Source organism: Thermobia domestica, chromosome 6, assembly GCF_964235325.1.
Source record: "Thermobia domestica chromosome 6, izTheDome1.hap1.1, whole genome shotgun sequence".
In the NCBI taxonomy this organism is placed as follows: domain Eukaryota; kingdom Metazoa; phylum Arthropoda; class Insecta; order Zygentoma; family Lepismatidae; genus Thermobia; species Thermobia domestica.
The window spans coordinates 146,390,015-146,403,970 of NC_137459.1; the positions used below are offsets into that span (position 1 = coordinate 146,390,015).

Below are 13,956 nucleotides of genomic sequence, written 5' to 3' on the forward strand. Positions count from 1 at the left end.
CTCGAATATCAATATAAATACGGGGCTGAAAAGTTAGTTCCATAACCATGATATATTATACGTATGGAAACAATTCCTTTAACATACTATTTAGTAATATAACGAAGATAAACCTACATTTATAGATTATCACGAACATATTTTCAGCACTTATTTCGATTCGTGTTATAGGTAGAAGTACTTTAATAACACACCTTAATACATCGTAAAATAACACACTTTGTTTTGAATGTACTCTAAAGTGACCAGAATTTTATCTTGCGAAAACTGTACACTAATTAAAATGTGAGTCAATTAACCTGTATCATCATCATCCACCATGTTACCTCGATCAAAATATCGGACTAGTACGGTCATGTGACAATTCGGGGCCGATCTTTTCGTTGGCCACGAAATCGGACATATTTATTAACAGTGGTAAAAACTAAGATTAAAAAAAACATTTAGACATAAATCACGCCAGCCTATTGAGTCTGTCTTTCTCGAAAGAAAAGCGAGCCACTCAGTATCGATAATCCGGTTATCACACATGCCTTTGGTGTGGGAGACTCGGGTTCGATTCACGGCGGGAACTCATGTGGTTGGGATCTCATATTAAGCTGTATGTCTATGACTCATGTAGCCTCGCTGCTAAAAGAGACGCTAAACCAAACAAACAACTCAAATGTATCGATAAGCTTTTGTTCAGCACATATTGCAGTTTCGCAAGAACGAAATCCGTACATACGATTTTTATTGTAAGAATAAATGGAATGTACACTTATGTCCAAAATGATTGCCGCATATCTATAATTGTCTTCTTGTAAGAATATAATTTGTTAATGATTTTTCAGGGTACTTTTGAAACTAAAACTATGTGTATAGTCAAGAAATGTATATTTGTGGTAAATTTTATAGGAAAATAACTATAAATACGAAAATTAGAATAGTAAAACAAAATGTTGCTAAATGGACAAGAAAGTTTTATTTTCGTTTTATTGTTTTTATTTACTGATCTTTTGACATGAAATTTACCAGATACATGTTTTTGCCGATTATACACATACTAATGTTATAAGAAATACCGGGCGAATTCCTTATCAAATTAGATTCCTAAAAGAACATATTTAAAGATATGCGACAATAATTTTGGACATGGGTGTACTTTCTGTCATTGTGTAACAGGGAGCTATCGAATAATATAATCTTACTTTATTGAAGCAGGATATGAACGACTCCTCAGGTTTGATATAAGAGACGCTGACTGTGCAGGATTTGAACGCGCGTATAGAAAGGAAATGCTCTAGTCATGAGTCACGAGTCTAGGGAGAGCTTACTCGTTGTTCAAGCTATTCGTTTTCAACTTAAAGCTTTTCAAGACTCCCTTACCCTTCTACCTACTGAAAGAATGTTTTGACTAATACTCATTATAGCAGGAACAATACTAAGGAAATACATATATAGGTCTAGTATAAGAAGCCTCCTATCTAATGTTGAAAAATGCCATTTTCTCGAATGCGTGTGAAAGTATGTAAGAAAATAAACAAATAAAAAGAAACATCGGAAATAGCAGCGCTGCTCTAAGTCTCAGGTTTTAAGGTAAACTTGGCAACATAGAATGAGTACGGACTCTATGACGTCATGAATGATATGGATTTCGTATGTAAAGGTAGAAAACTGCTGCTTTGAAGTAAAGAATTATTTAAAATTTTTGAACACGCAAAATACATTTGAATGTTTTTGAGATTAAAACTAAAGGATACCTCGAATGTGTAAACTATTGAAAATATGAGAAGAAAATGTTTTCAGTTTGAAGTCTCACGGTTGTATCTCACGGTTTGACGCTAATTGTGTCAAATGAGTAATGTATGTAAATGATTGTGAAATTATTTTTTGTACCCTGTCAGCAGGAATCTAAGTAGGTACCACATGCATTAAATGCGCACGCACTAGCCACTTGACCAAAGGAGAGGACGTAAGCTATTGGGAAATATATCCTATAACCATAACACTCGTGGATATTACACAGTTAATTGTTAGTTTATATGGTTTAGAAACCAACAATTGCGAATTTCTGAGACGAATTGTTAATTTATTTCTCTTTCAAGTAAATTAATTAAACTTAAATTGCATTCTGGTTATATTTAAAGCTTTTCTGTTTCAACAATTCGCACAATGAATACAAATTGTAAGGAAAGTTGGGTATGAGAAATTAGAGCTCTACCAACTCGTTAAACCTTCCAACTTGTTAATTCTGTAGGACAAGATCTGAAGTAAGTCTGGTACAAGTGTTGTTAACTTTCGAAACGAATTTTTAGTATTTGGCATAGGAATGTCTACATAGACCTGGGTTTAAAATAATGGATTAAAATACATTTGCTTAACTCATCAAATGTTTACTCTCATTTTTTGAGTTTTGTTAATCCTTTTTCCGCACCGAAAATGAATCACTAGTAAATCAAGAGCTTAGCGTGAAACATGAACCACGTATACTTCCACCACAATCGAACCTTTGTCTTTATATCCTGAATGACACCGCCAACCAAAACATATTGCCAACATACAGTGTATTAGTAAATCTTGTACTGTAAAAGAAGATTAAGTATTAACAGTTCAGGAAAGCAATGTAAGACATCTAGATGCCTTTTACTTATATGCACAGAGAAGAATGGATAAAATTGGGTGGATTGGAAGAAAATGTGATAGAAGAGAGGGAGAAGTAATAACAGAGATAATGAAGAAGAAAATAAACTAATAACTGTTTAACTTTCTTAAAAGCGAATTTGGACTCATAGATAGTACTTTTTCTCATGAGGAAAATTGAAGGTTATTTCTGAATTCTTAACATTAATAGCTTTGTCATTGTTATTTCAGCAGGAAATTGCTTGGAAAGTACAAGGATCATGCAAAATTAGAGACATTTATACTCATTGTTCTTAAAGAACAAATTGAAAAAGAGTGTTTACTTGTTACAAGTGTTTTAAAATTTCTAATTGTTTTGTAACCATTGAAACACATTGCATGCGTCTCATCTTCAGTAAATCATGGCGATAGTGATTCTTAAAATTTAACAACAGCATTTAGTTTATTTTCTTCAAAGTGTTAAGTGTAATAATTTTAAAATACAACTTTTATTTCAATAAAAGATGTAGTCTCTGCTACTTTAAGTTTTATTTATCCAAATTTCCTAAGTGAGAACAAAAAAACTGAGCCTATCTTTTGAAATGAAATGAAATTTCTGGTTTTATGCTCCACGATGAATAATTGAGGCTGAGAAAAATTCCGATGATGAAAGTGATTACATTTCTGGAATAAAGAAAGTAGGAGGGAACGGGATAACACTGAGTAAAATCACACACACAAAATTTGTCCACCACAAAACCCACTTGGTGCGAGCTAGAATCAAGCCAGGGACCCAATACACTAAAGGTACGTGCTCGGCCACTAAGTCAATGTGACCTTTTTGAGGTTATATTTTATCAACAGTTTGAGTTGGTAAGAAAGATTATTCCATTAGCCTATATTTTTTTCTTTGAAGTTAACGGAACCTAGCAGCTGATTGCAAAACACGGCGCATCCCATGCTCGTTTGAGAAAAGTCATCTGAATGACTCACAGTACGTGCATTGAAGAGAGAGAGAGAGAGAGAGAAAACAGTTTCTTAAATGTCAATCTTCCTGTGTGTCGTTCTAAAATAAGTATGTTTTTAATGTTCAAATGTGTTTCTGTGCTGTTGTTCGAAAGGTATATACTTTATATCTCATAGGTAAAACCCCAAATTAATATTGCTTTGCATGAAATATACGTTAATGCGTTTAGTTTTTTATACATGGTATGTACAATATTAGAATTTTGCCGTCTTTTAGATTCCGTTCTACTTTTTAAGTCATAATCTTCAACACAACATTTTATCTTCTTAAGAACTTAAAAATGAAATGAAATCTTTATTAGTTTGACATCTGTTATGCGGAGGTTGATGGTAAAAGTGTGATCAATGATGGAAGGAGTAGTATAATGAAGTAGTAAAAGGATGGGAAACACATAGAAAATGCAAAAATGTGACGTTGTCTACCACAAGCTTTATTCTCTGAGACCAGAAACCCTTTGCAAAAGAGGCGAGATATCTAACACTGAACCACAGTTGCCTTATTCAACTGACGACTGGTCACGATTCAATAACCATTGTGATTGACAAAGTACGTTTTTACGTGAAACTGAGATTTATGAAAAAGGCAGTAACACATTGATATTCTACATATTAAAATGTGCGTATAACAAATGTTTAAAGCAAACCTTCAAAAATCACATTTTTAGGATCAAAAGAAGCATAACATGATTTAAATTAAGAAACGAGAGCGAGATACTTTCGTACAGCTTTTGTAAGGTGTCAGACCTAAGATGTACCCTTTGCCGCAACTCCTAATTTGAATAAGATTGATCTTCTGTGCCTACGTGATCAGCATAAGATCTCTCGGCGCGGAAGACACTGGTTCGGTTTCTGATAGAAGCGCATATGGGTTGAATTTCAAGCTAAGCTGTGTGGTCACGCCTCATATACCCTCTATGCTGCAAATGTATGTTAAGATCCAAACCAACAAATCAGTCTCATTTGAATGGTGTTTATTTCAAAAGATCATAGAGAATTACTTTAGTTTCCTTCTTATTTTACTAACGTTAGATGAAATATCTAATATTCTGCTTTAAATTTCCCTTCAATACACAATTACTACCAATATTAATTCAGGATAAAGTAAAGAACTAAAGGAAACCTAAAGAACTAGACTCCTGGCAGTACAGTCCTTAGAGGGCTAGGGTTTACTAGCTGGCTTCTGACACTCGTGGTTTTGGGGTGGTGCTAGATAAGCCGTTAATGTTAGCTTTCTAGACTGGGGTTTGCTACTTCTTTCTTTCAAGTAGTTTCTCGATTGTTCCGTGACACTGGGTGGGCACCGCATTACCAACACCAATTGGTGAGTATAAACGGTCAACCACCTTTCCCCGAACCAAACTCGACGCTGCTTGATTACGCTGATCTCACGAGAAGTGGCATTACAGTGCGACTAGAGCGTTGGCAAGTCGAAGATCTTGGAGCATAACAATTACATACAATGCAAATGTTGCTTGTTTTCATTTGGGGGACACATTGGCTCAAAGATGACAATGAAAATAGCCGAGTAGTGTCGTGTGTACAGCTTCGGGTCACAAGGCGTAATCCATTGAGGTTTCGAGTGAAACTGAAGATCATGGGCATTTTCAACTGATCTAAGAATTTTTTATGTTCGTGTCCATGTCATAATGAACTAAGAATAACACGAAAAATAGTAAGATGACCATGGAGATAAGTGTTCCGGTCGGGATGATTTAAAATAAAGTGTTAAAGGGCTCACTTCATGTCCGCTCGGACCTTAGTTCGATTCTATTTTATATCAGGCCTGTAGACAATATCGTGCTCGTAGGTTTTCTGAAAGTTCTCCCACTTCTTCTCATTTTCAAATTTCAGCAATTATTTTATAATTATTCACTTTCATTACTCATCCATCTCCCCTAGCCTAAATGACAAACAAGTGGAACGTTAAACTAGAAACGTAATTTGATTTCAATTCTTTATCATTTAATAAATTCTGTAGTAGTGGCCCTTCATGTCCAAGTAACTAAGAACTTTCATTTTTCTTTTACTTTTATGATTTTCATTTTGAAGCACCACTTTTGATTTCCTGTGGTAGATAATAAAATTGAGAAAGCATGTTTGCCACATCCAGTACTTGTGAGTCCTATGGTCAGACTGTAGCTGGCTGTCTTGATTGGTTTTCAAACTGGGATTGCAGTTGTTATCTGTAATTGTAAGTTATGTAACCCACATACCCCAAGTGTTGCTTTGGTTGCCTAAACATTTTATCAAGTGGCTGGAAGCTATGCATCTTAATATGTGTTGTACTGGTTGCTTACATTCAATCTGACGTACCATAAACCAAGAAATAGAGATGAAACAATTTTTACTTTGACATAGAATCTTGTTTATATTTTGTTCTCCGCTCGGGAGGCATTTCATCCTGAGATTCAGAGAGATCTGTTTACAATATTAAAGCAATAAAAAAGTAATTTCCAGCGTTCTTGAAAATTAAATTGCGTTTTATTTAATTAAGTACTACTTATGCGTATAGGCATTGCCCACATTAACTTCTGGTACTCTGTGATTATTTAAAACTTTTTTTGAAACTAATATACTAATAATCTTTCAGAACCAAGGAGAGCAAGAACGCCGTCGTGTACCCCGCAACCGACGACAGGTAACTACTTATAGATAACAACTAATAGTCGAAATTCGTATATGCTTCTAGAACAAAAATAGAGAAGTTTAGGTTTACAATCGTATCACATTTAAAATTAAATGTTTCTAGTAACTTAACTAAGCATTTATTTCCCTGGAGTGAAACTTGGGTACCCTTTAATTGTTTCAATTTTCTGTTAGAAAAACATGAACTGTATCTTTTGCTATTATAGGCTTACAACATTTGTTTGATATTAAACCAATCGCTTTTCAGAGGGAAGGAAAACCAGAAAGCTGATGTCGAAATCTGGAATACTTAAATTTGAGATAAGAAACATTTAATATAGAAATAATATAGTTGTTGAATGGATATGTGCATTCTTAGGTTTTAGTATATAAATATGCCATTCACAATGAGTAAATAAAATTAATCTACAAATACTTAGGTTTTAGTTATATGTATGTTGATATATAGCAGAGAAAGTTGCACTGATTACTTAAGTTCATTCTAGCACACCATAAACCAAGAAACAAATATACAAGCTTTCTTATTTTGGCGTGGAATCTTGATTACATTTTGTTCTCCGTTCGGGAGACATTTTATAACGAGCTTCAGAAATTCAGTTTACAATATTAAAGACAATAAAAAGACAATAGTAAAATGAAAATAAAAATAATAAATAAATAAATAAACTAATTTCCAGTATTCATGAAAATTACATTGAGTTGTATTTCATTGCAAACATTACTTGTACGTATAGGCATTGCCCACATAAACTTCTGCTAATTTATGATTACTTAAAAACTTTTTTTTGAAAGTAATATACTGATATTCTTTCAGGGCGAAGGAGAGCAAGAGCGCCGTCGTGAAGCCCGCAATCAACGACAGGTAATCACTTATAGACAACAACTGCTATTTGAAATTTTTATGTGCTTCTAGAACACAAATAGATAAATTTAGGGTTTTAGAATCGTAACACATTAAAAATAAAAAAAAATTCTAGTATCTTTTCTAAGCATTTATTTCACTTGAGTGAAACTTGAGAGACTTTTTATTGTTTCGACTTCCTGTTAGGAAAACATCAACTGTATCTTTATTTTTACTTTTACAGGCTTACAACATTTGTTCAATCTTAAAGGGGCTGCGGTGGCTCAGTGGTAGAGCGTTCTCCTCTGGTGCATGGGGTCCTTGGTTTGATCTCAGCTCGTGCCAAGTGAACTTTGTGCTGGGCAAACACCTTGCGTTCTCGGGGTTCTCTCGTTTCCTCTCACTTTATTCGTTCCACCATTCTATTCATTTCTTATCACCGTCTCCTTTAGCCTAGCCGGCATAACCATGGGACTTAAAACTGAAATTTTTCATTTTATTTTTGTTTGATATTAAAGCATACATTTTCCAGAACTATTAAAAACCAGCAATCCGATGTCGTAATCTGGAAAGCGAAAATTACAGACAAGAAACATTTAATATAGAAATAATATAATTTTTGAAAAGTCATGGATATTTTTAGTTTTTATATATAAACTAGCCTTTGGGTAGCAGGGGGTTCCGCCCCCAGACCCCCGCGTTTGCTCGGCCTACTGCCTCGCATCTCTTATGTATCAGCCTTTGCATCAACAGTGAATTTCGTGCATTTGCTCTTCATATTTTCTGAATTTGCCCAGCTGTGGACTTCGCCCCCACACCCGTGCTTTTGCTCAACCTACGTCCTCGCACGTCTTAAGACCAGAATTGTACAGCATTTCAAGTTCCTTTCCTTTTTCAACTATCTAAAAGATAAGATTTTGTATCCCAAGAAATCGCCTATTTAAATAACATGAGAATTTCTTCACCCCCCTTAGACCCCAAAAAACTAAAAATATTCACTTTTGGCAATTTTCCTGTAGGTTAGTTCCGGAAGGCTACAATCATGCGAAGTTTCATCATTCTAATGCTGCCGAAAGTGCCTAAACATTTTGGGGTGTAGAAGATGTTCCATATAAATAACATGGGAAAGATTTTTCAGCTCCCCATAAAGCCACTCTACAGTTGGAATTTTTTATTTCTAATGATCACTTAGGTAATGATAACTAAAATGTATAAGCATACTGAATTTCAAGTTTTTATTCCAATTCCAAGTACCAAAAATATGAGATTATAGCTCCAAAAAAGGTCTATTTAAATAACATGGGGAATTTCTTCATCTCCTCTTTAGACCCCCTAAAATTTAAATATATTCACTTTCGGCAATTTTTCTGTCGATTAGTCCCAAGAAGCTACAATCATATCAAATTTAATAATTGTAGCTTTACAGGAAGTGCCCAATAATTTGGGGGTGTAAAAGGAGCCCCGTATAAATAGCATGGGAAACATTTTTCAGTTCCTCATAAAACCAGTCTAAAGGTGGAAAATTTTATTTTTACTTATTCACTTAGTTAACGCTAACGAAAACGTACAAGCATACCGAATTTCAAGTTTTTATCCCAATTCCAGGTACCTAAAACATGAGATTATAGGTCCAAAAAAAAGCCCATTTAAAAACATGGCGAAATTCTTCATCTCCTCTTTAGGCCCTCTAAAAATTAAAAATATTCACTTTTGGTAATTTTCTTGTCGGTTAGTTCCGGAAAGCTACAATCATGCCAATTTTAATCATTGTAGCTCTACAGGAAGTGCTCAATAATTTATATCAGCTCATGTAGTTTTATATATAGTTAAGATTATTAAGATAAGATATGTCATTCAAAATGAGTAAATGAAATTAATCTACAAACACTTAGGTTTTAGTTATCTGTATGTTGATATACTGTATGTTAGAGAAAGTTGTACTCGTTGCCTATATTTAATCTGGGTTACCATAAACCAAGAAACGGAAATGAAACCATTTTTGTTTTGACAGAATGTTGCATATATTTTGTTCTCCATTCAGGAGACATTTTATCCTGAGCTTCAGAGAGTTTAGTTTATAATATTAAAAACATAAAAGCTATTTTGGGCATTATATTATTTTAACATCATTTTTTACAAAATCCCTATTTTCTCTGCTGTTACTTTGTGAAGATTTTTGAAATATGATACTTGTGGATATCTTTAAACGTCGTCCCTTAGAATTTTAGGACCCTCAATAAATGTTATATATAAACTCACAGCAACACTCACTGGCAGCAATCCCGAGAACATTGGATTAGTGCCGAGAACATTGGATTAATGTTATATATAGTTGCAATGAAGTGTTAGTTTATTCGTAAATTTTAAACGATAATTTTGTTTCATGAAATTTACTCCACTTTCAGAACAGTTACTGCTAATACATTTTAACTTTTATCTGAAATATTTTAGTTGTTGCATGTTAATTTAAAACGTCTATAATAGAACTGGGATACCCATGCACATTTTGTTCTATTGAGTAACCAATTTTCTTTGGAACTTGACTTTATTTTCTCAAAATTTTCCCTTTAGAATGGGATAATTAAATGCTTTTTGTGTTACAATGGGAAAACAAAGATAAAACATACAGTTACCTCTCCACTGAAATTGAAATATTTTAAAATGCTCAATGTGTTCCCGGCAAAAAGCCGAAAAGACAAAGCTTTGTTTCTGTTTGCATAAAAGCATTTTTTTCAAACTTGCATCTCTAATTGTAGGTATCACCTCCAGATTACATTGATAGGGTTGATAAAAGGATGTAGAAATCTAGAATGATTAATAGAAGTATGTCTTAAATCGATTCAGCATTATTTTTGATGAAGAAACAAGGAGTGAACATGCTTTTTTTTCGGGAAAACATGTTAAACATTTTTCTACACTTTATCTAAGTTCATCTTGTGCCTGTATGCTTGATTTCCTTGTCTACTTCGGTAATGAAAGCACAATAAGGCCTATAAAATAATCTATTTTGCAGAAACAGAAGTTGTATTTCGGTTTTGTAAAAGCAGAATGTACCCCAACATATACATCTCTAAAGCAAGTAACTAAAAGTGCTTGACTGTTAGTATTTAACAAAATTAGCCTGTCTTATTCACTCATTGAACCCACGGAGAAATGGAAGTTTAAGCTGCATATTCCATTTTAATGATTTTTTTTTTTAAAAAAAGAAGTTACCTATCAATACGAGATACTTGTCCTCTGTTGAATATGTTAATGTGAAACTTCTGACAGAATGTCACGAAATTGTTTTGTTTAAACATTCCAGCTATGTTATTGTATAGATCCTGAGACTAACTATGTTACTATAAACGTGACATCAACCTAATGATACGATTTTATTATTTCTTAGTGTGTGTATTATGTAGTACAAAGTACTCTCCGAGCTGCATTATGCCTACTGTAGTTACTATTTTTCAGTGTTCATGAAAATTGAGTTTTACTTAATTGTAAGTACTACTTATGAGTATAGGCATTGCTCGCATTAAGTTCTGCTATTCTATGATTATTTAAAACTTTTTTGGAAGTAATATACTGATAATCTTTCAGGAGAGAGGAGAGCAAGAACGCCGTCGTGAACCCCGCAACCGACGACAGGTAACTACTTATAGATACAACTAATAGTCGAAATTCGTATGTGCTTGTAGAACACAAAGAGAAAAGTTGAGAATTTTACAGTCGTATCACATTTAAAATAAAAATGTTTCTAGTATATTTCCTAAGCATTTATTTCACCTAAATGAAACTTTAGTGACCTTTCATTGTTTCGATTTTCTGTTAGTAAAACATGAACTGTATATTTTGCTCTCCCAGACTTACCACATTTGTTTGATATTAAACCAATCTTTTTTAGAGGGAAGGAAAACCAGAAAGCCGATGTCGAAATTTGGAATACTTAAATTTGAGACAAGAAACATTTAATATAAAAATATTGTAGTTTTTGAAAAGACATGCGCATTTTTAGGTTTTCAAATATAAATATATAATTCACAATGAGTCAATCAAATCAAATTAATCTACAATTACTTAAGTTTTAGTTATCTATATGTTGATATACTGTATGTTAGAGAAAGTTGTACTAGTTGCTTAAATTTAATCTGGCGTACCATAAACTAGAAATAGGTATAAAATTAGTTTTGTGTTGTGCTTAAATTTTGTTATCCGTTGGGGAGACATATTATCGAGAGCTTTAGAGAGTTCAGTGTACAATATTAAAGGAATAAGAACCTAATTTCCAGCGTTCATGAAAATTAAATTGAATTTTGTTTGATTGCAAACATTGCATACATGTATAGGCATTGTTTATATAAACTTCTGCTATTCTGTGATTATTTAAAACTTTTTTGAAACTAATATACTGATAATCTTTCAGGGCGAAGGAGAGCAAGAAAGCTGTGGTGAACTCCGCAATCGACGACAGGTAATTATTTATAGACAACAACTAATAGTTGAATTTTGTATGCGAATCTAGAACACAAATAGAGAAGTTTAGGGTTTTACAGTCGTATCACATTTAAAGAAAAATGTTTCTAGTATCTTTCCTAAGCATTTATTTCACCGAATTGGAACTTGAGTAACCTTTTGCTGTTTTGATTTTCTGTTAGGAAAACATGAACTGTGTCTTTTCTTTTTACAGGCTTACAACATTATAAACTGATCGTTTTTCAGAGCCAGGGAAAACCAGAAAGCCGATGTCGAAATCTGGAGAACTTAAATCATAGACAAAAAACATTTAAAATATAAATATTATAAGTTTTGAAAATTCATGCACATTTTTAGGTTTTATATATGAATATGTCATTCATAATCATTGACTCAAATTAATCTACAAATAGTTTTAGTTATCTGTATACTGACATATGTTAGAGAAAGTAATAGGATATTTTCAAATATATATATATATATGTACTTGATTGAACTTTATTAATTTGATGAAAGGAGGTGAGTTACAGAGAATTTTACAAAATTTTTAAGACAAATATAATCCTTACGTTTGATATTTGGTACCGGTAGTTATCTATATTTTTATGATACGTAAAAATAAAAAAAAATATCACAATCAAATGGACGGATGGAGTTGTGCCATGTATGAAAGAAGCACTAACGTTTGCACAATTGTTTTACAACATTCATTTAAATTAAAAATCCCCCTCTGTATCTGGCGATCTTTGTGTATTTATCCATTTTTCATTTCCTTGAAACAAACTCTCTATCATTTAGGTTAAAACAGAAGAACCAGTACAGTGGCTGATCGTAGGAAGAGAGCAACTAGGAACAGAACTTAAGATTATCTGGACATAAAAGGCACGAACGCCTCGAGAGTGTTCGGACATTTTTTGTTTAGGTTGTGCCTCTATAAATCAATTTCTGTTTTTCATATAAACGACATTACATTTCAAATATTTAAGTATTCATACATATTTTTGTGTGCGAGGAAACTTCTTGTTGAAATAAGATTTTTTCTGCTTTTTGTACGTTTCCTCCATGATTCAGGATAAAACGTATCGTGATATATTCTCCTTTAGAAGTAGCTTCTTTCAAAGTTACGCTTTACGTAACGATTCTTAATTCCTTCTTATACGTGGCGAAGACTCTCTGATTCATAATAATACCTTCTTGAAACTAATTTCTATTGTCATAATTTTAAGGTCGAATGGTAATAGAAGGTATGCGTCAGGATTTTGTTACGTCTGAAGGAGAGGTAGAAGTTAATTTCTAATTTTATAATTAAGTAAACTTTTAATAAATATACAAGGAACGTATTACCTTTGAAGCATATTCTAAGAAATCACTATAGTGTACAGTAAAACATATTATTTCGAAATTCAGTTTTTATTTAACTCTAAATTAGACAATTACACATATTTAAAGTTTCCATTTCAAGCAAGTTAATTGTTCGTATCAGTCAATTTTTGGTTCTCGTGATATGTCTTAAAAATAATACATTTTAAAATTTTAGCAACATCAATTACGGTATTAAACTACAGGTAAGGAAATGTTTAACGATATTAAACACCACTTATTGATATTTTTTGGTGAAATTGGAGGGAGATACACTGCCTTCTTATGAAAACACTCAAAATTCAAAATTATAAATTTCTAAAATGTTCAGTTTTACTTCTCAAAACATAAACAAAATAAATAAATGTAGGACTTTGCTGTGTTAAGGAATTTTTCATATAAATACAATATTAGTGCAATTTGCACTAAGACTGACCTACAAACCGGAAATATTGGTTTGGCACAGAAAATGAAGTGTCAATATTCGAACATTCGTTTTCATATTCTAATAACATACCAACATAATAAAACTTCTGAGGTTTGTCATATATGCTCTTATGAATTGATTTGAAATAAAGCAATAGGTAAACCATAGATGATGATAGCTGAGGTATGGCAGTCGGGGCAATCACAACTTGAGTACGTAAACCTTTCGCCATTGTCAGATCTAGAACACGTTTCATTTTTGTCTTTGTGGTAGTGTAGCAAAATGTAATGAGCCTTAGTTATGTTTTTTCCTGGTAATATCAGTATAGTGGGTCTAAATTATTTTTATGGGGAAACAGTATAAATTCTCTGAAAATACGCCTCTTACCAATGATGGGGTTAAGCTTGCGGTTATGAAAGTATTTGAAGAGAGAGAAAACAGTGGTCAAATAAAAGGGTGTGAAAATGATAACAACACTATTTTTACATTGACAAATATTCAAATATTCGAGAAAACACTGTTAAAAATCGGAACACTGGTAGATATATTTCTGACTCACGGAATGTTGTGTAAAGGATTCTGGGGGGATGAAAACTGT

General features: G+C 32.9%; 1 protein-coding gene across 6 annotated transcripts in view; it reads left to right on the plus strand.

Annotated features, from left to right (window-relative positions):
• The window catches only part of LOC145688249 (uncharacterized), a 277,974-nt gene that overhangs the window by 7,799 nt on the left and 256,219 nt on the right, over positions 1-13,956 (plus strand). For all 6 annotated transcript variants that reach the window (XM_081762192.1, XM_081762195.1, XM_081762194.1 and 3 more), the window contains exons 2-5: positions 6,218-6,265; positions 7,088-7,135; positions 10,700-10,747; positions 11,523-11,570. In XM_081762192.1, the coding sequence (XP_081618318.1) occupies positions 6,218-6,265; positions 7,088-7,135; positions 10,700-10,747; positions 11,523-11,570 (192 nt within the window). The remainder of the gene's footprint in view (positions 1-6,217; positions 6,266-7,087; positions 7,136-10,699; positions 10,748-11,522; positions 11,571-13,956) is intronic.